The sequence below is a fragment of the Tasmannia lanceolata genome, unplaced genomic scaffold (genome assembly GCF_043159265.1).
Source record: "Tasmannia lanceolata isolate RefF3 unplaced genomic scaffold, GAP_Taslan_0.1 ptg000020l, whole genome shotgun sequence".
NCBI lineage: Eukaryota > Viridiplantae > Streptophyta > Magnoliopsida > Canellales > Winteraceae > Tasmannia > Tasmannia lanceolata.
Window position 1 is genome coordinate 7,480,020 of NW_027518697.1, and position 26,405 is coordinate 7,506,424.

At 37.8% G+C, this 26,405-nt stretch overlaps 1 protein-coding gene across 8 annotated transcripts; it reads left to right on the forward strand.

Annotated features, from left to right (window-relative positions):
- Positions 1–1,415: 1,415 nt before the first annotated feature.
- Positions 1,416–26,405, forward strand: LOC143854661 (transglycosylase). Of its 8 annotated transcripts, none has more exons than XM_077364732.1 (14): positions 1,416–1,550; positions 4,755–4,844; positions 4,978–5,232; positions 6,460–6,510; positions 9,551–9,681; positions 9,976–10,104; positions 10,279–10,398; positions 15,094–15,170; positions 18,608–18,777; positions 21,496–21,549; positions 25,034–25,143; positions 25,354–25,467; positions 25,570–25,699; positions 26,059–26,405. In XM_077364732.1, the coding sequence occupies exons 3-14, from the start codon at positions 5,056–5,058 to the stop codon at positions 26,110–26,112; spliced, it is 1,317 nt and encodes a 438-aa protein (XP_077220847.1). In that variant the 5' UTR covers positions 1,416–1,550; positions 4,755–4,844; positions 4,978–5,055; the 3' UTR covers positions 26,113–26,405. The 8 variants fall into 8 exon arrangements, with proteins under 8 accessions (XP_077220847.1, XP_077220848.1, XP_077220852.1 ...); XM_077364733.1 differs by having other exon boundaries at positions 5,055–5,232; XM_077364730.1 differs by lacking the exon at positions 4,755–4,844 and having other exon boundaries at positions 1,532–1,550; positions 5,055–5,232; positions 26,059–26,120; positions 26,231–26,405.

Genomic DNA, 26,405 nt, shown 5'->3' on the forward strand with positions numbered 1-26,405 from the left:
ATAATCCAGAGTCCATTAGGCCTTTCATTGGATGAGCCATAAAAAAAAATCCGATCTCATCCAATAATTCTAAGTCTCTAATTTGTAGAGCATAAATCTGAACCGTTGATTTAAAATCTATTTATTCCCCACTTAACGGCCAAAACACTGAACTGGTATAATCATTCAATGAAGATGAGTCTGGGTATATGGCCTTACCCAATCAGGGCCGGGCCCGGCCCTGCCCGGCCCGACCCAATCAAGGCCAATCAGGGCGGGCAAGAGCAGGGCCGAACCCGCATTGGGTTTGAGGTTTTTCGGCCGTAACTCAGGGTCAGGGAGGGTCAAGCACAAGATAATGGGATCTAGTGTTGGGCTAGGGTTTTGAAAAACCCGGCACAACCCGACCGTGCTGCAGCCCTAGCTATACCCCATGTCAAAGAGTCCCTTTGGCAAACACAAACAAATGTTACAGAAATATATATTAGCTATAAAGATAGGTGAACTAAAAGGGTTAGACAGCTCTTATCACACATTGACATATGATAGGACCTACAAGCAACCAAAGAAAATTTAAGAAATATCATTGGAATCAGAACAATTATAATTTGCAAATGATTTTGAAGCTAAATGTGATTATTTATAATTAACAGTTTTAATAGCTTTAGAAATGATATAGTTAATGGCTTCCTAATAGTTTTAATGTCCAATTTGTAAATAAGATTCAATCAAAATAATTTTGGGCTCAAAATCATTTCTTAAAATCCAAAAGTAAGAGGTCCTATGTCTTGTCCAAGGTCCTACAAACCCCAATATCAAACCTTGAGGAATACCCTTCTTTTAAGTGAAGCTTACCATATGTATAAAGCTCCCTAGTCACATCACTACTCCAACCGGATTGCCACGTGTCACCTCGAGACAACCTTGCAAGTTGCAACTAACTGTCCCATTTTAAGTTGGTTCCAGCTAGACTTTTCCATTGGGCAATGGTAAATTCGCACCCATTGTAGGATAATTCGCACCACTGTAAAGGCCGGCAGACTTTAACGCTTTTTTTAAACTGGCAGGGATGCGAATTATCCTAAAGAGGGCGAATTTACCATAGCTCTTTCCATTTGCTTATAGAATAAAAATGGTAAATTCGCACCCATTGAAGGATAATTCGCACCCCTTAAAGGAGGGGATGTGGCAGACTTTAACACTTGACAGGGATGCGAATTATCCTACAAGGGGCGAATTTATCATAGCCCTTTCATTTGCTTATAGAATAAAATGGTAAATCCGCACCCATTGTGGGATAATTCGCACCCCTTTAAAGGAGGAGATGTGGCAGACTTTAACGCTTTTTTAACGTGAAAGTGATGCGAATTATCCTACAAGGGGCGAATTTCTCATCGCCCTTTCTATTTGCTTATAGAATAAAAAACAAAAAAACCGTTTCTCCTTCCCACAAATCCATTTTTTACAGGCATTTACCGAACCAAAAACGAATTCGAGATTTTGCCCTAGAAAAGGCTCGAGCCCTTTGTTTTCTCATTGAAATTTCTCATGGATTCATCTCAGTTCTTCTGGTAAAATAATCTTGCAATTATCTTTCAGCCCTCTCTCTGTTTCGAATTTTCGCATTTATTTGGTTAACAAGCTAGGGTTCTGACACAGAGCCAACGATTTCCTCTCGTGAAAAGGGATCTCATTAGGTTTATGGGATTTTAATATGTTTTTGCTGTTGATTTTATGTTAAATTTTCGATATTTAAACGTAGTATGAAGCTAAGCATAACGGGTGATTATTCCTTCTCCAATTAGAACACATCTATAGTTTAATCTAACCCTAGTTTTGGTTCACATTTTCCAAATTAAATCCTTAAAATGTATATACCTTTGATCAGTGGTTTAATGAACGATTGATGTATGCATCCTATTCAGATTGGAGTCAATGTATTAGAGAGCTGAACTGTTCAATTGTTCATTCGGAACCATTTGCGGGAAAATATAAATTGCTGTATGGTCGTTATGGGAACAAGTTAAGTGGATTGATGTTGTGGGCATTCTCTTTATTGATGCGATAATGATGAAACTTGGAGTGCTTAATCCTTGCATGTATTGCATGAATTTTTCATTTTATATACTGATCCCCCAGTGTATATCTTGCCCATTAGCCTTCTCGATTTGTGACAACCATGGGCATTCTTGTTTTGTGATCATTTTTTTGGGAAATGTTATCAGCACAACCATATTTTGATATTTGCACAAACCCAGCTGCTATGATTTGGCCGGCATTTTGAATTTATTGCTGACGCACTTGTCGACTCTCCTTTAGACACTTTTAAGTGTATTGCTAGAAGTGTCAGTAACTTTATATGTATGTATGTGTATGAGTGTGCCACTATTTCTAGATTTTTAAGGGATTCCATGTCAGATAACGCATATCCATGTCGAAACTCGGCACATGAATTTGTGTCCACAAATCATGATAATATGTACTTTCCATTTTAGCCGTGTCCTCGTTTCTAAAATTTGGGAGTTTGCCGTGTCCGACACTCCTTGTCCGTGTTGTCACGCGACACTCGTGTCCGTGTCCACAAATCATAGCCCAGCTGTCTTTTCTTCTTTAATTGGCTCATGAGCATTTTTTGGGAAATGTAATAACCTTTTGACAGCCATTTAAATACTAAAAGACAAGATGGGTTAGTGAAAATATCAAAATATGGTTGCGCTGATATCATTTCCCTTTTTTTTTACTTGTATTGAATCTGTCATTGGCAAAGCTAAAAGACTTAGTTAATTGTTTCTTTTTGCATTAAGAGAGTAACTAGTTAATTATTGCTTGTCGCATTAAGAGCGTAACTTCAGGTCGTGCAATGGATTGTGTACATGGTGATATGTGTTTGTGGAAAATGGATATCTGCTTCAATGCACATCAAGAAATGCCATACTTCAATGGAACTGCTTCGTAATGGAACTGCACTTGGGGTCATACCCTTTCTGACCACATCCCTAGGCAACAAATCATCTACTTGCCTCTAAAACTCTTCGTGCTCATTCCTTGAGACTCATCCTATATGCTGGTTTGTTTGGTAAGCTTGAGGCTGATCTCTAGTAGTGTTGTTGCATCCACATTCCTGCATCAACAGTAGTAGTCTATGGGAATATAGTAGTAGCTTCTTGGGCCTCTTTAACCACTAGCAAATTAATAACTCCACTGTTGGGATTTCTCTGTGAAATATACCATCGAAAGTAAGTTTTTGTTTCCTTATCCTTTCGTATGCTTTTCATCACTTTCTTTGATGGCCCCAGAATAACCTCGACACCAAATCTTTGTAGAATGCATACATGGTCAAGTATCCATCGTGGACAATGTCATGATCGCATGAGACAGGTGTCCATAGGCACTACCATACCGCATCCTTATAGGATATACCAATGAAAATGAAACTAAACAATGCTTCCTGTCTTGAACCTTGCAATCTTGTACGACCTAGGGTTCGTCTTTGTCTTGAGTTGGAGTTTTTCAACTGTGATCTGAGACATGATGTTCTCACATCTGCCCCATTCAATAATTAAGTTTCACACTTTCCCATCTGTTGTGCATTCATTGAGAGTGGAAGATGTCCATGTCCTACCAGTCTTCTTCAACCTTAGAGGAAATCATACTCTTTTGGATGACTAATGTCCCACCATAATCACTCCATATGATGTCCTCATTTTCTGCCACATATGGTTCGCTATCATAGACTAGATGACCAATGTCTTCCTCCTCTTCAACTAGATTTATGAATTTTCCATGTAGACTAGACAATAATATGTTATGAAATCCAGACATTTGAAGCAATGTATGGTACAAACTATACAGTTCCTTGGACAGATCGGGACTGCCACTATCTCTCCTCCATCACTTGGGCTCTCCTTTGCGCTATTCGAGGTTGAGGCACACGCCATCATGTGAGACCTGTCGTATTTCATCTTTGTTCCTTTCACTGACCAGATCTTGCTGCCATTATCATTTTTTAGCCATTTACTCACCCTCAGACCCTTATATTGACCTTACCCTAAATATCGTTTGGTGATTCTAGACCCTAGTATTTATCATTTCATATAGTGTCAGATTGAGACGGACTTTTGCGACGTGCTGTCATGATTTTATAGATCTCATATTATTTGATTTGAGCTATTCTTGCATGTTTTATTTAGGACGAATTAAGCTTGATGGTGAATTATCTTTAAGATTAACGTATGTGTGAAAACCCTAGCTAAGATTTGATTAATTCACATTTTCAAAAGGAAAAAAAAATTGATCAATTCTCTCTGTGTGTCGAAAGTTTAGATTCTTTATGCTCCTAAAAGTTCTCTAAAGAATCCGCGAGCCCTAGGTTTGCGCCACCCCTCCCTTAAGTGGCCCCCACTTTAACATAAACTATGCACATTTTTTTGTCCAACTAGAATAACCTTTAAATAAGGGAAAATACTAACTAAACTTAAGAAAAAGCAATCTCTCTAAGATTACTCAAGGGTCATTTGGGTCCATAAGCAGCTCATGGCCTCCACTCATGCCAATCATTGGTGGGCCATGGCTGACACATGCATCACAAGTTTTTCAAGTGTCTGTAATATATTGTTTTGATGGCTATGAGACCATGTTATATTTATCAAGTCCCTTGGCTCTGATTAAATAAGCCGAGTTGGTTAGATATATGAATCTATGGATGGAAGTGGAAATATTGTGCACTTTATTTTTATGTCTTTTCTTCTCTACTTATTACACTGATCCAAATGCAGTTAGTGGGCTCTGTATTGGTAGCGGCAAGCTTCAGAGAAGACCATAATACAAATTTCTAGTGAATGCCATGTTATCTGGCCATAAAACTCGTGTGAGACCTTTTACTTTCTGATACTTGGTTTCAATAATCTACACAGCCAGAGTGTGTTTGCTATATGGCTGTATAAATTCTTACTACATATGATTAAGTAAATTCTTATGATTCATGATCATTACTGTTAGGCCTTCTCCGGGGGGGCACTCCATTGCTCATTGATGTTGGCCTTCTAATGGTGTAAGGAACATCATATTTCTCATAGGATGGCTGTCAACTTCAAATATTGGGATGATTGTATGGATATTGATGACATGGAAGCAATGTGGGTGGATCCTGAAGTGAGCAAGGAATGGATAGATGTTGGAGAAACTAAAGGACAGAAGGTTCACCTCTCACGAGATCCCGATGGACAGCTTTTTCTGACACAGACTGAAATGAAGGTAAAACAATGAAATTCTTATACCTCTAATATTGGATGCATTTTTAGAAACTGCAATTGGCCATAATAATATTAGTTTTTGTCAGTCCTCTTAATGGGATGATTAGCTAGGGCCCTTCTAATAGACTTCCTTTCTGAGAATTTTCGTCGTACTCTTTTTACTTCGTTGGTGACCTCTGGTCAGGACAGTTAGAATTTATTCACTTGGACATGTTAGAGATGATATTTAGACGCTTATCATCAAGGTACAATGGAGCCTATACAGAAATAATCATCAACTATTTTAAACTTGCGGTTACACCCACTTTTTCAGAAACTAATATGGTTTTACTTTTACCTAAAAGCATCTGTAAGTGCTCAATTTTGTAGCTTGGATTTACCTCACTTTCCCAACTATTGCTGCATATGGCATGCCATGTTCGTCCCTGGATCAACAATTTCAACATCCAAGCTCAATTCGTTTTTATAATAATTGCTTAAAAGCTATGATTTGTGGACACGAACACGAGTGTCGCGTGTTGACACGGACACGGAGTGTCGGAAACCGCAAACTCCCAAAATTTAAAAACGGGGACACGGCTAAAGTAGAAAGTACGTATAATCATGATTTGTGTAGACAGATTAGTGTGCCGAGTTTCTACATTGATACGCGATATCTGACATGGAATCCCTTAAAAATCTAGAAATAGTGGCCTACTCGTACACATGCATACATATAAAGTTACTGACGCTTCTAGCAATATACTTAAAAGTGTCTAAAGGAGTGTCGACACGTGTGGACACGGGTATCGTGTTGGACACGACATGCAACGTGTGTCAGCAATAAATTCAAAGTGTCAAATCATAGCTTAAAAGTTACGATTGAATGGTAGCGCATTTTCTGAAGTTAGAATCCTGGGATTTGAATTGGCAGAAAAAACGAAACCAAGTATGTAATTATAGTTTTGTCAGTGTTCAGTGCAAGTTTGATTAATATACCGAAGTTTGAGTGGCTGTGAAGTTCTGAAGACGACTTGTAGCTGTTGTCTTTTTTACCCAATGTTTTATATTTAATAACTTATATAAGGGAAAAGTAATGAATTAACTTTTGAACTTCATAATATTCATCAACAGCAATTATCAATTAAAGAAAAAAAAAAAAAAAAAAAAGGGAAAGAAACATCTATGCCTATATTCACCTTCAGATTCTGACATCACTTCTATGTATTTTCTTGTCATATATTTTCAGGCTGTGGCTGGGATCATTGTCCACAGACACTTCAAACTGCAAATAGACCCGGTACCTGCTATTATGATTATTGTTTTGCCTATATAGTATTGCCATTTGTTTTTTTTGTTTCCTTTACTCATAGAATGTAGAAGTTTATCTTACTTTTCAGTGTTCTCTAGTTACTTTGTAATCCATAAAAGAATGCATTCTGCAAACATTTTATCTGTTAACTGTTCAAAATTTCCAAAATGCAATTGGATGAATTTCATTTATTTTATAATTTTCCATGAGTGCGTATTGCGATTCCTCAAACTTTTAATATAACCTTGCAGTGCACTGTCCTTTCTTGAAGGAATCAAGAAACCAGGACTTTGTCTAGAAAATGCCATGCATTAAATTTTTGTCTCTTCGTTGTGAAAATCATTCCTGCTCTGTCTGTATAGATAGATTTTGACACTGACAATACTTTAAAAGAAATAAAATCTCCTAAAATTGTTCGGCAGACAGAAAAATGAAAAGAAATTCATATGTAATTACTGAAACAGTTCTCGTATATTCATAATAACCTTGATTATGGCCATTTTAGTTCCCACATGTTCCATCTTTTCCCTCTATAAAGGCCATTTAGAGATTTACAGATTGCAATGCATACTTCTTTAAAACTCAATTTAGGAGAAATGCTTTCCACATCACTGCCGCACAATACTTCTTGAGGGTGGGTGGCGTAGTTTTAATTTTGATCTGATCTATACCTTGTAGTCATATTTGTTTTGGGAATTTCTTGGGAAGGGCACATCTGGGAATTTTTTTGGGTTAATTTCCGGCTTATATCTTGAGAATATGAAAGATGAAGTTTGTCGAGTGAGCCCTTTTTTCTTTAGATTTCCTTTTCTTCTTATTTATTTATTAGGATATGTATTGTAGACTAAAATAAAGCCTTATAAGATGTTGGGGAGATCCCATATCTAGACGGTTTAATGGCGAGGGCCCAAAAGGACGTGTGCTCAAAGAGTAACATAGGAAGGTAGTTTATTTTGGAATCCTGAAGAAAATGTAATGGATCTTTATAGTCTTAGAAAATGTAGAAACTTCCTAGGGTATTTGATAAGCCCTTTTTCTTTTTTGTAATTTTGGTATTCACATTTTCCCTCTTTGTTGCGTGCTGTATATGGCAACAACAAAGAATTACACGAATGAATTGGGTTGTGAGGGGTGGCGGCTCGTACATGACACATATGAGAAGTGAGAATGTGGTAACCAATAAGATAGTCACAAGAATTCATAAAATAGATATTTAAAAGAAAGTGTTAGTGGAGAATTGGGGCAAAGAAAATGAAAGAAGTCATGAGAACCTGCAATAGACTTGGAGCCCTATGATGGGGCCTACGACTCACATCCGCTTCAACAGAGACTAAACAAGAGAGAAGGCTTTTTGGTAAAATTTGCAAGTTTTCTGCTTTTTAGCTGAATTTTTTCACTCGCTGTAGGTAGTAAGTCTCTACCACATCTGTTATCACACACATTGCTGTAGGGTGGGCTAGGAAAGCTTGTCTAATGGTCCCTCTATGTAGGATAAGCTCTTATTGAATCATTTGGGTCGTCTGACTTATCACTGTCTTTTCAGGTTGGCTCATAAATGGGAAAATAGTGTCATTCTAATCCATTGAAAAATCCATTGAAAAATTAGACAGGCTTATCACCTAAGGGTGATTGGTCTTCTTCTGCTCATCAAGGCTCAGTCCAGTTGCAAGCAACGTGTTCTCATTTCAAAGATTGTTGGTTAATTTTATGATTAGCTAATTAAGAATCCTAGCTCCATTGTCATCATATGCAGAAAATTATGTGCATTAATAACATATAATTGATAAAGCCAGTTACATCAGAAAAGTAACATCTTATTATATTGTGCATGCAAAAATCAAGGTAAAGATGAGTAAAAGGCCACACGAATGTTAACACAAGATCTGTTGCATTTTTCAATAAGGGATCAGTAAGAACCAATTTTCTATGTCTTTTTCCAAATTATTTTATTGATGTTGTAAATATAAACCATGGTGTAGGTGCAATTTTTTTAGCCTACTCTTTTTTTTGGCTTGTAGGAATCATGAGTTAAAAGCTCAACTCTTCTTGTTTCATGGATTCAATACACTAGCTGGTGTGCTTGCTTCTTTAATTTTTTAAATATCACATGCCATGCCCACCTTTTCTGGTTTCTGGCTTTGCTCCGTCTCTTGGTTCAAGGTGGATTAGTATGGTTGTGTCATGTATTCTTCTGAATTCCAACTTGTGTATAGGTAATTAATAGTAAGCAAACTCCAAGGCATCCGTAGTATCTTCATATTTTTAACTGCCTATGGTTTGTCTTCTCAAGCTTGTTCTTGCTGTCTTACGCTTGAAATCCTACACACACACACACACACACACACACACACACACACACACACACACACACACACACATATATATATATATATATATATATATATATATATATATATATATATATATATATGAGGAAAAGGATTGTACGCTCGAGCGTACCAAGCTTATTGTACGCTCGAGTGCCCAATCACATGTGGGCCCACTTTTTTAGGATGATCCAAAGCATTCATTTGAGAGGCCCTTACATAGATGGGGTGTGTACCAAAAATCAGCTCCATAGGATCATCCTAACCCATCCATTTGTGGAGGGCAAAATGGACAGACCACAAATCTGCCCACTTTTGGAGTGGTTAGGATGATTGAATGGAGCTGATTTTTGCTACACACCCTATCTATGATAGGGCCTTGCAAATGAATGCTTTGGTTCACCACAAAAAATGTGGGACCCATGTGATTTGGGCACTCGAGGGTACCATAAGCTTGGTACACTCGAGCGTACAATCCTTTTCCTCTATATATATATATATATATATATATATATATATAATAATAATAATAATAATAACTAAAGCATTAATAACTTTACCATGAATTTTTTATCCCAAATTTTAATAATACAACATATCTTGCTGTTTAAATATTCAGAAATTCATAATTAAGCTAAAAGAATCACATTCATTTTGATCCTTAATCTTTCCAAGTTTGGCATCCTTACCCTGTTGTGCAGGACATGATTTGTGCTATTGCTGAAATTGAAAGTGACAGACAACCCACTGCACAGTGTTATAATAAGAAAACCAAAGAGATTACTGTGGGGTTGATGCAAATGATTCCAACAAAAGCAGAATGGCTTGTAAGGTATGACACACATAATTATCACACTCATTTATTAGATGTTAGTGACAAGAACTTGGAAAACGTGGCATTTTTTCAAAGGGAAATGACTTTAGCACTCCAATGTTTTGATATGTGACGCAAGTGTTTAAAGGGCTGCCAAAAGGTTATTTACAGTTCCCAAAAAGCTATGACAACGCCAATTAAAAACAAAAAAAGATGCTAATTTCACGACATATCAAAACATTGGAGTGCTAAAATCATTTCCCTTTTTCAAATCTATATTTCTCAAAAGTTAATGATGTAGTTCCCTTGTAGGGAGATGGGTTATCGGGCATACGAGGCACACGGGAATATAGAAGGGAATCCAGAACTGCTGTACAGGCCTTTCATAAATGTATACTTTGGTGCTGCTTATATAAAATGGCTATCAGGCTATGATGGAAAGTATGCTAACGATTATAGTGCATTTCCTAATAGCTGTAAACAATACCTTTAATGCTGTAATAGGTGGCTTTTTGTTGTATCATTGTTCAAATGTAGGTTTTTCATATGAATTATATGATATAATGGATTGATTTTGCTTGATTGGATTGTTAACATTATAGCTTATGTTTGCAGACAAAGAAGTGACGAGTTTGTTGTTAGAGCTTACAAAGGTGGCATAAAAAAGGCAACTCACAAGTCGACAATGAACTATTGGCTTCGTTATCTTTCTGTTAAACAGAGTCTACCATCGAGGTTGTTATGACCGACTAAATTTAGCAATTAATTTGGAAATTCCCTTATATTTCTGCAAATAATGTTCTAGACATGCATAAAACAAGTTGGAAGCAGTATAAAGCTAAATTTTTGCAATTCTTCTCTCATTTGAATTTGGTTTTTCTACTAAACAAGGAATGAAGTTCCCTTCTGGAATTTTTAAACTCATTCTCTGCCTTAGAAGTTGAAAGTAAACCTGCAAGAAGTTAAGGTTTGTAGGAGATAGGGAAGACAGAATAAAGAAGAAAAGAAGAAGAGAAGATGGGGATTAGTCTTTGGTGTTTGAAAACCCAACCCCACAAACTCCTTTTATTATTCATCACTTAGGAAAACCCAAGTGGGCTCTCCCACATCCAACATAAGTCACTTAACTGACTTAAAGCCAATAATACAATATTATCCCTACATCTCAACACTCCCCCTCAAGTTGGAGCAAAAATATCAAGAATGCCCAACTTGTTTGAGATCTCAGGCAGCCTAGACCTTGCAAATACCCTTAGTGAGTATATATGCTAGTTGTGATTTAGTTCTGATGTATGTAGTACAAATCAATCCATCTCTAACTTCTCCTTTATAAAATTTTGATCCACCTCAATGTGCTTCGTTCAGTCATATTGGACCTCGTGTGTCAAACCCCAACTGTGACAGTAAAAACTTAAGTCACATCATTAACTCATGTACTCCATGGATTTGTAGTCCGTCTCTGCACTCAATCTAGGCACCGAAGACTTTTTTACTCCGCCAAATATCCAGGTTACCCCCAACTAATACGAAACTAATATGAAATGACAGGAAGTAGAGCATTGTTTGTATTTGTGTCAATCAAGGTTTTAAACTTTGGTTTCGATCGGGCATGGAAACATTTCAGTTTCGGCTGAAATCTTGTAAAATCACAGAAGCATATGCAAACATATGATGAAATTTTTTCGATGAAACTTTGGGAAAAGCTAGAATAAGCATAAATACATACTTAGAAACCATCATATAAGCAAGAAAGCCATCCATAATGGCTTAATCACATCAACCACCTAGTGAAATGTGTTGTCGCACATGTCTGGAACAATAAAGTCAATGAAGAAGTACAATGCAATGAAATATAAGAAATTACAATGACCAGTCTCCCCTCCAAAGATCCCAATTCTATGTCAATACCACATAGAATTATGATGTATTATCGGTCCATTCCGACCGACATCTCATGCGTAAGATACAATTACTTTACTGTGCAATTCAATGATGTTGCCTACCAAATATCATTTTCTACTTTAATGAAGTGAAATGAAATACAAATCATAACATCTTTCTTTTTTTGTCGTTCCAATCATTTTGGTTGAATTTCAGGAATTTCAGTCGAATTTCAGGAATTTTGGTAAAATCTGGGAAATTTCGGTCAGAAATAATGACGTGGAAGGAATTCATTGAGATTTCGTTTCGGTGGGATGGAAACAGAAACATTTCTGTCATTTCGGGGAAATTTAAAAGTTAAAACCATGGTGTCAATATAAGAACCAATTCTCAAATAACCGTGACTAGCAAACAATATTTACAGTGGCATTAACGACTGATATGTTTATGGATCGCTGGGAGCATCATTAATCAGTTCACAAATAGTTTTCAGGATGTCTGAGAAGTGTTCGGAATGTATTGTTAACATCCAAGTGGGTCCACATGCCTCTGTTTCAAATAGTTGTAATAATTTATGCAAATTTTTATTTACTTTTTGAGTAAATTTTCAGTAAGTTTTGGTAGGCCTTATATAGAGAAAATGTGAATTGTATTTTTAGAACAACATGTAATACATTTTATATTTTTATTTTGGGCTGTTCTAAAATAGAAGTTTGGTTTTATTTACGTTTATCTAAGAGCTGAATTGATACTATAACAATGAGAAATTATACGATGAAGGGCCTTATAAGCACGTACTCATCATCCCATCCTTGATATTTGATCCAACAGCAGCTCACTTTTTGTGGAGCTGCTGTTGGATCAAATATCAAGGGTGGTACTTCTATCGTACCACCTTTACATGTTTATACGGCCTTTCATAATATAATTTCTCCTATAACAATGGTTAGGATTCAACCAAGGTTTTAAATTTCGATTTCGGTCTCAATTTCGATCACCATAGAAAAGTTAATATTTCAGTTTTGGTTGAAAATTTTGGTGGAACTGTGAAATCATAGAAACATATGGAAGCATATGAAAATGATAGAATTTTAAGATAAAATTTCAGGAAATGCTAGACTAGGCACAAATACACACGTAGAAACCATCACACAAGCAAGATAGCTATCTATGATGGTTTAACAACATTGAACACCTAGTGACATGCATTATTACGCATGTCTGGGGAGGGCTGCTTACATCTAACCCTCCCCAGACCCTGCAATGGTGGGAGCCTCGTGCACTGGGCCGCCCTTTTTTAATACTGATATAATATACTACTAATGCACTTACGATTTTTATTTTAGCATATGTGTTAGTTTCGCTATGTGTATCGGTAGGGATGGAAGCGAAAACATTTCGGTCGTTTCGTGTCAGTTTCAACGGAAATTTAAAATCATGGACTGATCTAGGGTTTTAAGATATTTTAAAAATATAAGCATGAAGTTTTGATGCACTTTTCTAGAGGCAAATTAATAGTTACTAGTTTTCTCTTTTGGTTTTGGGTTTTATCCTATTTTTATCATAATTTGATCAAATATATTTTCATTATGATCAAATCTGTTTTCGTTTTATCCCTCTCTAGAACTCTTTGTGAAGATCTATTGGATTATTCGTGTGATTGTTCTATTCTCCTAATAATTTTCTACTTTTGGTGGATTTCTTGTTGTTTACTTGCATCAATTGAAATCAAAGGAAGTTTTATACAAGAAATCGTTTGAGGATTTGCAATGGAAATGAAGAAGGCTATTAATCCACATAAAAGGCTTGATCAACTGAAGAGGATTCCCCATAAGGTGAAAGAAATACTAGATTGATTCACATTAGTTGTGGTTTCATCGCATGGACGGAATTCAGGGAATGAAGATGATGCTGACAGGGACTTGAATGATGGAGGACACACCGGCATCAACCCTTAATCATTGACACAGGGCTCCGACATGTAAAATTCGAGGTTGAGATCATGATGATAGAAGTCAAGGACGAAATTATGATGAAGATTGAGTTTTTTGAGCTCAAGAACAGAACTAAGACTTGGGAATAAAGGCAATAATACCTGAACTACATGATAAATTTTGTATAAAAATTTCTCTACACAGTATTCCTTTTACAAGATGATTTTATTACCAAAGATCAAAATGGAGAGTGTTCATTGGTTCAAAAGCAATCTATCACCTCCAAAGATCATCAAGCATGAGGTATGGCCTGATGGGCCGTATGGCAGCGATCGAACATCTTCCGGCCAAGGTTTACCTTAGGAAGAAACATTGTGTAAGCTTATTATCTATGGGGGATGCAATAAAAACATCGTTTCAAGGGAGATGTTGGAAAAATTATATCTGAAAGAAGAAAAACATCTCCAACTGTACAAGATACAATTTTTCATGAAGGGAACGTGAGGTACTTATTTCTACTCGTTTTTTTTCTTTTTCTATTGGACCAAAGTACAAAGAATAAATGTGGTGTGATATTCCCAATGAATGCATGTCACTTGTAGCTAGGGGGACCATGATGATATGTCCAAGATGCAACTTATAAAGAAAAGAAAAACACATTCTTTTGTAAAGGTTGCTTATCTAAATTTGCAAAAGATCGATGAAGTAAAGAATCGACAATTGAGGATACATTGAATGGTAAGGATGATATTCAATCAACATCAATTCTCAGTCCTAAAGTGTCTCAAAATGATGAGTAACATGTAGACGAGCTCTGTAAAATCAAAGTTAGCCACATCTAGGATATTGATTGAAAAGAATATATAGAAGATCGAATGGATGCAATGAAAGAATGAAGCTAAACTCGATTTTCGGTGCTATTTTTTAACTTGGAATAAAAATTATTCGTAAATCGAGTATGATTTTGGAAGAAAAGGTATCTGATGAAGGAAACATTCAGAAATCCTCTTTTTTAGTCTGTTTCCTTTGTGCTTTAGCCCAAAATGTCACTCTGGAAATCTTGCTAGTGCATTTTCTATTTTCTCCTTTGGCCGTTTTCTTTGCTCTTGTTTAATGATTGATGATGTCAACCTGCACCATTTTGCACTGGTTAGCAATAAAAAAAAGGAAAAGTGTATAATATTGACTGCTATTAATTGTTTCATTGTTGCCTTCATATATCATATGAGTTGTGAGATATATTCAATGCCTTTACTTACAACTCTCATGCTCTACTTACATGAATGGTTTGTATAGATCGTGAAATTAGTAAGCAAGATAAATGCGTAGTATTTATAGCGGTCTTTGGAAAGGCGTACAAGTTCAGTTGTTTGTAAGGCTTAATGTTGCCATCTGTTGAACAGGTTGAATTATTTGTATATACTAGTTCAGCACTAACTGGTATTGGTTAGTAGTTTATGTTAAGGCTGTATGTTTTGAGTATGCCTATTAAGTTTAGTATAAAGTTATGAAATATGCATCTTTAATTCTTTTAAAGCACCTCAAAGAGTTGCAATCCAAAGAAAAAGAAAATTTAAGTTCTGAAATCAGTTGCTCTTTTCTGATTGTTATGCAGAGAACCACAGATCTCTGAAAATAATTCTTTGGTTCCTGATGCGCATGGTTCTGTTGTATCTGCTTCATCAAAGGCAGGTAGTCACTTCTTTAACCTAGGCATGCTTACAGGAACATTCTGAAACTACTTTCTGGATTTGCATAATGACATTTCAAATGATTTCTGCACCAATTAATTGCTCTATTGTCACCAAGTCAAGGAATCAATTGAGGCCTTCCACCATTTAAAAGATGACTTGCCTAGTAATTCTATTAAGATTAGGATTCTTGGTTATGGTTGCACACTTTCCAATTTATGTCATTCTTTAGGCGTGTGCTACATGTGAAGTTTCTTATTCATGATCAAATCATGGTGCTATGAATCTAGAACATAAATTAAGATGACTTAGAACTAATCAGAAGAGGCAAGATTTGAGAGGGGAAGATGAGATGGAAGGAAGAGAAAAGAAGAATACAGAGGGAGAGCGGGGGTCGGAAAACCTATCTCATGAACACTATATTTCTTCACTTTCAAAAATCCAAAAGGATGTGCGCTCTACTTATCACTTTAAGTGACGTAAAACTAATATATAAATACCCGTAAAGTAAAACCTTTTGTAAATGTGCTGGGCCCTATTTGTATTCTTCTACACTCCCCCTCAAGCTGTGCCTAAATGTCAATGACATAGGATGATCTATCAGAGAGATTTTCAGAAAACTGCAGGAGCTGAATTGGGAAAAAAAAAGACAGACGCTAGGTAATTAACTAGATAGAATCCAAGTTAAGTTTGTAGGAGACTTATGGTTATGCTCAATCTTGGTTGGTTATTGTTCTTGGAATCTCTTTTTGAAGGTTGGAAGCACCCAGAATCACCAACTAGATCTATAGTCCAGAACTGTTAATAAAATTCCCAGACCAGCATTTCCCAGAGATCATCAACTAGATCTATAGTCCAGAGCTGTTAATAAAATTCCCAGACCAGCATTTCTAATTTGAGCAGGAAGTAAAACAGAAGTAGCCAAAATTCAGCACATAATCTTTTTGTGAGGGTGGTTCATGGGTTTGCAAAACATTCAAAAAAATCCCAATATTGCTAGGAAATTGAAAACTGGAAATCAATTAGGAATTGTAGATAGGAAGAAAAGAGGGATAAGAACTAAATTTTGCACAGATTCCAATACCTTTTGATATAAGAACAAAATGGATAAATAGTTGGAGTCGCACCAACCAAACCAAGGTATTACACTGAGGGCCTTCATAGGGCGTCACATCATTGGGTTGCCAAGATATAACACCAAGACAAAGATGACATCACATCCACACATTGTAAAGAGCAAACATAAACTTTTATTCATAATTCATCATAATGATTTTGGCCAAATGCCTACATTATATATGGTGAACCCCATGGATTGCATCAGTAGTCTCCAAACAAAATTGGAAACTCACAATCTAAGCATCCTAGAGTTTATTTTGGCCAAATGCCCACATTATATATGGTGAACCCCACGAATTGCATCAGTAGTCTCCAAACAAAATTGGAAACTCACAATCTAAGCAGCCTAGAGTTTCAAAAAGAATTATAAGGTTCATAACTCTGACTTTCCAAAAAAGGACAATACAAAATAGGAAACTATAATTAATTTACTCAACTGAAACTGGAAACATCTCCAAATTTGAATAAACTTTTCTAAAATAACTCTAAAGGTTCTTAACCAAAATAGAAACTAACCCAACTCTCCTCGATTCATCAGATGCAAAAATGCATTACTGAGATATAGACCAATGCAAGGAAACAAATATAGATAAAATGACTTGGATGGAATTGAGGTACGCAGCAGGAGAGAATGTTTCAAAGGAGTGAACACCAAAGGTCTATGTGCACCCCTTTACCACTGAATGAGCTTTCAACCACTCAATAGAGGCATCATGATGATATTTAACATCGTAGTCCCGACAATACCCAACTACATGCTTTCCTGGAGGCAAAGTAGTCAACTCCCAGTCTGATTCTAATGTAACACACTTGTGTCTTCCTCCATGCCTTTTCCAACTGGGAGAGAATACGAAGTCAGCAATAGAATGGGCACCTTTATGCAAAGTGATGGGAAGACCTGAAGGATGACCTGCTGAGGAAGATGGCGGTTTGTAGAGTCTGAACTCTTGGAGGTATTTCATTCATGTAATAAACATCTTTTGGTCCTCACTAATATACCTGGAGACTGGAGTAGCCCTGTAGTCTGAACTAAAGATTCTGGTAGGGCATCCGGGTCATCAGAAACAACAGGAAGAGTTATGGAGGTAGACAAATGCTCCCCCTAAGAACAATCAGAGGAAGCAGGATCAAGTTCCTACCAGACACAGGGAATAATGATGTGCTCTCAATGAATATGACACCGCACAGACTACATAACGACGAGACACCGGATTCCAACACTTGTACGGAATGTGAGAATAGCCCATGTCAACGTGAGAAACGTGAGAGGAGAGAAGAAGTTCAGAGAGAAATGTCATTGTTTTCTATTATGGTATAGAAGAGGCATAAATATGCCTATTGCATAAAGAAGAAAAAGACCAAAATACCTCTAACTAAGCTATTACATGAATTCTCTCAACAATACCATTTTGTTTGTGTGAGAGACTAACAAAAGAGTTTATTGAGCATAAACTCGCACATGCTGTTAGGGATTTACTTATTAATGATGTGCAAATGGCATGTATATGTAAGTGTAGCTAATATAGTTACAAGAAAATGAAAAGTGACCAATCTGCTTGGAATAACATACATAATTACACGCAATATTAACTGTAGATAACATTATATAGGAAAAACCGGAAATGCGCGTTGGCTGTTGATGAACCATTTAGTTCATTTTTAAGACTGATGTCCATCCATTTTTTTACCATTTCTAATGGATAGGAGCTAAGACAAGCGTGTTCAACATGGAAATTGAATGAAGATTCTTTTGTAGGCTACTTATGGAACCTAACTCTGCCAGTTTACTACCTGAAAGTACAAGGGTATAACTATCTAGGTCGAAGATGCACTACCTCAGCTTTTGTAGACCAAATAATTCAATTGTGGTTGCTCATGTCTTCCAATTAACACACAAGACTTAAACATCCTCACATTAATAAGCAAGAGAATCCTTTACTAACCCAGCAGTGCCACCAGCAATAGGCTGATGTGCAGCAAGAACATGATAACAGTTCAACTGTTTACATTGATGGTGATTGAAAAGGAGATTCTATTGGCAGAAATCCCCTTTTTGATGGAAAACCAATCTCTTGGAGTAACATGGTAAGACATGAAGAATTGCTTCTAGATAAAGGATTAAATAAGTGTTGAGTATAATAGTAGTTGCTTTTATAGTAGTTTTCGTAGCCACTATTGCCTCAAGCATATGAATTTTTTCAAGTCCCACTGTTTTATAGTAAAATCTTAATGCATCTGTCAGAAGAATAAGTTTCTTTATCTCATCTTAATGTGTGGACTGTGGACTTCCTTCTAATTGTGTTATGCATGTGCGAGCAGGTGATACATGGATATATTGGGACTCGAGAGTTTCCCAAGAAGACATGGATGAGTTGTGGCGGCATCCTGATGTCCTCAAAGAATGGACAGAGTCCGGAGAGAGACGAGGAAAAGTACGCTTTTCCCAAGATGCAGAGAAGCGACCATACCTTTCTCGAGGAGAACTAACGGTAAGATTAGGCATAAGAAAAGGATTCTTATAATTATTTTAGTAGCTATATTTGAATGTTATGATAACATCGCACACTGCATCTGTTAATCAATCATTTTATAATTTAAAAAATGACTTACAACGAATTTCTTCCCGCCTGCATTTTGAAAGATACTTTGCCTCCAAAGCCCTCCAAAGTGCACCCGCCAATTGCATACTTTGATACATGTTGAAAAGTCGTTGGTTATGGCGTTGAGGATGTGACCTTTGCACATGTAGTTGTCTTGATCCAACTTTCTTCTCCAACGGGCTTGGGCAAGCGTCTCATTTTCACCTTCCACCGGTTTTGGAGTAGTGAGAACATAGACCACTTTGAGTGTGGTTAGGATGAAGTGAACATTCTTTTGCTATCACTTGAAGTTGCCTTTGTTGAACTGCTCCAATTTGACAAAGTCTTGGGTCATTTTGCTTGACGGATTATAGCGCCATGAAGATCTCCTAATATCGTCTTAAGATTGTTGGAGAAAATGGATGGTGGAGATGATAGAATATGGAAATGAGATGATACAAGGCGCATACTCGCTTTCCTTAAGACGACATTCGCCCCCACGAATTGTGTGCAAGGGGAATCACGAATTCGCCTCCAAGAAACAATGAAGCCCGGTGATTTCTTCACCAAAAGTTTGACGACGTTTTGCACTAAACGAAAACAAACCCCGAATCACCTTTGGATGAACAAGTATGCGAGACCTTAGTGATTGTTTCTGCATAATAACAATACGCTAGAACAAAAACCTTCTAAAAGAATGTAAATAACAGATTTAGAAAGGCTTTCAAGAGAGTCTAAGGCTTTGAAAATTCTCAATTTATAAGTCTCCACAAAGGAATTCCGAATTCTTCTATAAATGGGTGGTTTCTGCTCTTTTAATAGAGATTCTGGCGTCTTGTCTCTTTGAAAAACAACCCGTACAAGGCACCTTTTTAAATCAGTTTGAAATTTGACCGTTAGATCTTGCCCATCCACGATTCTACGGTCTTGAAATATCCTAGAATGACTGTTGGTTTGTGTAAACCTTCGCCCTCCCCCACTGTCGATAGATCACGAATGATTACCAGTCCACGACCCGGATCACACCCGATCGACTTGTGATCGTTGGGACATGACTGGTCACTATCTGACGGACCAAATTGCACCCGATCGGATGCTAGCCATTACCCATGATCTGACACACCAGATCAAACCCTATCTAGCACTAGCCGTTGGACACAACCAAGCGCGACCCTAACCCGCCCGAGATTAACTGGTCTTGATCCAACAGCTAGGATCATATCTGGAAAAATTTAAGCGCTCCAATCGCTCCTCGCGTCAATGTGTCGTGCGAAGTGCAAAGTGCAAAGTAGGCCCAAAAAGCGCCACTAGCGCCCTACAGCCCAGGCTACGCGTGCGCAGATGGTGCGTTGCACCGTCCTGCGGGTCCACCCTTTGCCAATACCCATTTGTGCAACAAAGCAAGACAGATAAGTAGGAGAAGTTTTATATACCCCTCTCCAACTTATCTAGTTTCCAATGTGAGACTATGTTTTGGTCTCCCAAAAGCACTTTTCCTTCTCTTTCAAAAAGCACCCATTTTCTAGCATTAAAAAAAATATTTTCTTTATAAAAACTTTTCAAAACCGTTTTTTTATTTTGAAAATTCTCTTAACAGAAGATGTGGGGTTTCCCACGATTTGTGCTAGAGCAAACAAACTCAAACTCTTATTTCATTTTACATTTCTTCACTAGCCCTAAGGCTTACATTATATATTCTCCCCTGAGAACGTTTTATGAAACTCTTTGACCCCCGAATAGAAACTTGTGCTAATAAAACTGTAACACATAGACCCTCAATGACTTAAACAACTAACATCCTAATCTCTAGAAGTTTCTCACTTAAACCTCAAAAAAATAAAACTAGTAACAAAACGCTAACATGTGTGTGAATAGTGACGTGAATAGTAAACCTTAATTAAAACAAACTACCAAAACCTCCTAATTCCATTAAAAATGAAAAACTCCAATATGATAAAGATACACCTACAAAATAATAAAAAACCCTAATTCTCTTCAAATGTGCGCCACTCTTGTATTTGGTCCTTTTTTCTATTCTTTTGTGAAGGTTGGTCCCCCATTAATAGGGGTCTGGTTACGATGTTTAGGCCTTTCACTATTTTTCATCTCTTGATAAGTCTATTATCTCTTAACAAATTTAGGGCAACAAGAAAAGATTCATTAATTTTTTACCCTAATCATTCAAATGTCTCCTCGGTCTTTCTATTTACTCCTCCACCTTCCATTGCCTTGACCCACATTTCAGAAGACCCTGTTAAGGCCTATTGCCTTACATTGCAATTTTATCCATCTATACATATCTTGGTTTGTCACTGCGGGAGTAGCATCTTGTGAAACTCAACGGAAACACGCCTACTTATCTCTTTCTAATACTTAAAGATAATCCCTCTAGTCATGTTCCTAATATTCGCAGGGACCCCAAGGGAAATTGTGGGATTCATATCCTGCTGCTCACACACCTTCCACATACATGCAAATGCAAAGACACACATGTTACCTTCCACTATGTCAATCAGTATTCTTCATTCTGTATTTATATATTAATTTACCAACTTTTTTATATACACCATATCCATTCATTTTCTGAATTTGATTGTTATTGTCAACTTATAGTTGCATCCTTAACAGGCTATTTCTGAAATCATTGTCTCGAGACACTTCAACACAAAAGGAATACGACCTGTAAGTGTATTTTGATTATATGAAGAGTCGGACCTTATGAATGCCCAGAAATCTTAATGTTGATGTTTACTTGAGAAAATGTTTTTTTTTCTAGAAAAAATTATTTATTTATGATTGATAATTCGTTGTCACTAGCAAGTTATTGCAAGTGGATTTTATTAGAATTTTGCATGTGACCAGCTTCTGGTTGGTGCTCAATAGCACTAGCTCCTGACAGCAAATTTGTGCTACAAATGTCAAGTTTCTTGGAGATTCTTTTAGTTTTAAATTTCTAATCCCATGAGTCCTTTCCTTAGCTGTTTTCACCGCTGCAATGACTCTTTTTCCATTTCGTTTCCCTTAGTGACCTCCCTTTTGTGGTTTGATTTAACAACTATTTTCATCATCCTAAAGTTCTTTTGTTTTCTTTTCCTCTTTTTGTTAATTTTTGCAGATTTTAGAACGATTTTTTTGTTTACTTTGCTTCTATTGTTAAATGTCATTCAGCTACAAATTTGTATTAAATCACGGGTATTCTAGCTATAAATCCCTAATTTGTAAATTATCTTCCAATTGATCATCGATAATCAAGATTTAGCCAAAATATGTACCCGCCCCCGCCCTCACACCCGCTTCGTGCTTCTAAGAGCCTACTCCACGGCGAGAAACACGATCTTCCACTATGAGAAAAACATGATACAAGGATTACAATGGATTAATCACAAACCCACAAACCCGCAACCCTTTCCTTGCTTCTCAAACCCAAGACCGTACACCGAGACTAACCCGAGAGAAAACCCCAAGAGAAACCCAAGAGAATAACCCAAGAAGAAAGCCCAAATAGAAAACCCTCTATTCTTCTTCTCCCTTTTTTCTCTTTTTCCTTCTCTCTCTCTTTCTCTCTCCTTTGGCAGCCGACACACCAAAGACTCCGTGTGTTGTCATTCTCTACAACACAAAAGAGAAAACTATCTCTTTTGAAACCTAAAGAATAAAGCATGTTTCTATTTCTTACTTATGCCTTCCCACCCAAGCAACACTTTGGTGGGAGGGAAATAAGGCAACTTTCCCGACAATCTCCACCTTGGCATATTTCCCAGCCACCTGAAGATTTCCCGTTGATGTCGCCACCGGTCCGCTATTACCGCAAACCACCATTGGCCTTCTAAAGTACCAGCTACACACCCTCGAATCACCTTGGTTCTGACTCCACCTGATTCGATCAACACGGCCAATGCACATGTGTAGCTGCAAACCCGTTGACTCACCTAGTCAACCTTGGAGAGGGATCTCGATCCATCCTCCCCAACGCAGGTACTGTTATCCTCTCACCATCGTCTGCAACCTGGAAAAATGTCTCTGCACCAACTGCGAAAGAGACCCTACGCGTGCACGCGCTACCACTCCGTGTCCATCTAACCATCGAGATCTTAGGAACACTAGCCACCGTATCCCCAACCAGATGATATAATCCGCCACACTTCTCACCTTTCATCAGAATCATACAGCCGCGTGTGATTTTCATGGCTCCACCTGCAGCTGAAATTTTACAACCTCTAGAGTCCAACCGGCCAAGTGATACTAGATTCATTCGTATCTTTGGGACATACGCCACACCACCCAAAGTACGAACCACTCCATCAAACATCTTGATCTTCACCGTTCCAACTCCCGTGACGTCATAAGTAGACCCGTCACCCAAGGACACTACACCAGCCCTTGTCTTTTGGAACGTATCAAAATATTCTCTCCTTGAGTATACATGAACATAGCACCCTGAATCTAAAATCCACTCATCATGAGGAGAAGTGTGATTACCTGTGGAGACTGTGAGAACGTCTCCAAACTCTTCGCTCTGTTCATCCGTTACCGCCACCACAGTATTCGTAGTACCATTGTCCACCTGGTCAGCTTGCTTTGGACAATCCTACTTGATGTGGCCATATTCCTTGCAATGGTAATATTGCACGCCCTTTCCGCTAACCCTGGATCGTTACTTGCCTTTACCAGATCCCCTGTCAGACGACCTTCCTCTTTGATTCCCACCATGAACAACCAACCCCTGCTCTTCATTTGCACTAAGAATAGGTTTCTTTCGCATCTCATTCCATAAGAGCGATGCCGTGACTTCCTCTAACTTTATTGTATCCTTACCATACAACAAAGTCGTCACCAAGTTGTCATACGAATCAGGAAGAGACTTAAGAAGCAAAAGGGCCTTGTCTTCTTCCTTCAACTTTTCATCAACCTTGTGGAGCTGATCCACAAGCCCGTTGAACACCGTGATGTGTTTCAGAAGATCACCGCCTTCCTGCATCTTCAGCCCGTACAATTGCCGCTTAAGATACAGCCGGTTGGCCAAGCTTTTTGACATATAAAGCTTTTCCAACTTCTCCCATAATTTAGGCGTGTCTTCCTCTTCCATAACGTTAAACATAACGCTATCTGCCAGACATAGTTGAATCGTGCTGACCGCCTTCGACTCGATGTCCTCCCACTCGGCACCCGTCATCTTCTCCGACTTCCCATCATTTCCCTTCAACGCCTTAGCCAAGCCCTGTTGAACTAGGATGTCCTTCACCCTCATCTGCCATAGGGTGAAACTCCCCTTTCCGTCAAATCTGTCGATGTTGACTGGGTAGAACTAGATTTTACCGCCATCTCAGATTATTTCGCACTTCTCGGTGTTGCGCTCCACCTCGAACAAGAATCTTCTTTAGCAATCTTTCCACCCAAAAAAATCGCTAACCGCGATCCAACCACAACACCCACGATCACTCCACCCGGCCTCGACGATCGCTCCACCTGAGCTCTGATACCGCTTGTTGAGAAAATCCGCCGGGCAAAACAATTCGATCATGCACAAATTAAACGGAAAAGATAAAATAAACAAACAAGCCACATGATGAACACCAAGATTTTACGTGGTTAGGCCAAGCCTACTCCACGGGCGAGAAACACGATCTTCCACTATGAGAAAAACAAAATACAAGGATTACAATGGATTAATCACAAACCCGCAACCCTTTCCTTGCTTCTCAAACCCAAGACCGTACACCGAGACTAACCCGAGGGAAACCCAAGAGAATAACCCAAGAAAAAAGCCCAAATAGAAAACCCTCTATTCTTCTTCTTCTCCCTTTTTTCTCTTTTTCCTTCTCTCTTTCTTTCTCTCTCCTTTGGCAGCCGACACACCAAAGACTCCATGTGTTGTCATTCTCTACAACACAAAAGAGAAAACTATCTCTTTTGAAACCTAAAGAATAAAGCATCTTTCTATTTCTTACTTATGCCCTCCACCCAAGCAACACATTGGTGGGAGGGAAATAAGGCAACTATCAGTTTTGTGAACTTGGCTAAATAAGGATATTTGAGTCTGGGACATTATCTTATTCTATCCTTTCAAAATTATCCAATATCACATTTTTGTGGAAGTTTGCATTTTTTTAAGCTCTTTCGTGCTTAACTATCTTTCAGTTGGTTTCTAAGACTCATCTCTCCACAGACAGTTTTATCTGCCCTTGCTGAGCTTAGTAGCATGCGGTTCGTGAATGGGGTGGGTCCATGTAGTGGAATAATGGGAATAGACTATCCCACTGCTTTCTGGCTTTACAAGTAAGTAAATGGTATACTTAAACCAACAGTCCATTTTATGCATGAGAGAGAGAGAGAGATGGGTTACTGCAACCAACGGTTCATGTTATGCATAAGAGAGAGAATGTGTGTGAGAGATTACTCGAGTTCTAATTTATTCTCTAAAATATTATCATTTTCAATTTCAATTCCAACGCTGAAATGAGCCTGAATTTTTCCATTTATTTTAAGGGATGTGGGCTATAAGGCTTACAAAGTCAACTCTGTAGAGGATTTTTACAATCCATTTCTGTCAATGTACTTTGGTGCAGCCTACTTGGCCTGGCTATCAGAATACAAAGGGAGGTAAGTATCTCATTATATCAATATTCATCACTTTCTAACTGAATTGAGCACTATGAACTGAATAGCAATCTCACTTTCATGCCATGCCTTTCTGAAAAGCAGAGAAAGAACTCATGAGTTCATCGTTCAAGCTTATCTCAGAGGACCAGAGAATGTTAATCTTCAGGAGACTGGTCCACTTTGGCTTAAATTTCAGGAAACCTTAGGCTATTATGAAGATCCAAAGAAGTTGGTATTTCCACTAATAATCATTAAGAGGCCGTTTGGATACGCAGATTTTAGAATCTTGGATTTCCTCAAAATCCTGAATGGGAGACAATAAAAGAAGGAGACCGTCCGTTGTTTTCTGATTTCTCGCCCTTCTTTCCGTCGAGCGAGAGAGTTGGACAGGTTTTAGAAATCTCAGGATGGGGGAGAGATTTATAAAACCTGGATTTCTTACTTAAAATCCAGGCTAATTGATTGTAAAATCCAGAATTTTTCACCGCTTTCAAACTAAAACCCGGATTCTAAAACCCACGTATCCAAACAGCCTCTAAATTCCTGGATATTCTATGTTGTCACCTAACTACTTGAGAAACATTCTTGCAGGGAACATGGGAACTGCTCCATTTTATAAACCGTCTATCATCTATCTTACTGTAAGCCCCAAGGTTAGTCACCTGAGTCTGTTGAAACTTTCCATGTGCATAGTCTCCATGTAAGTAGGAGATGTCTACATTGGTTTTGCGGTTGCATTTATTTTTCGATGTTTGAACTGAAGGGCAGAAGAAACAAGAGCCTGAGTAAGAGGGCAGATTTGAGTTGTTTCTTTGGAGAAACAGACTACGTGGCTTTAAAACGTAATGCATAAAATTCATGTAAACTGGTATTGAGCTTTTTGAATTCCCGAAACGTTGTAATCAGAAATCTTGTGTTAATCCATGCTTACTTCTGTA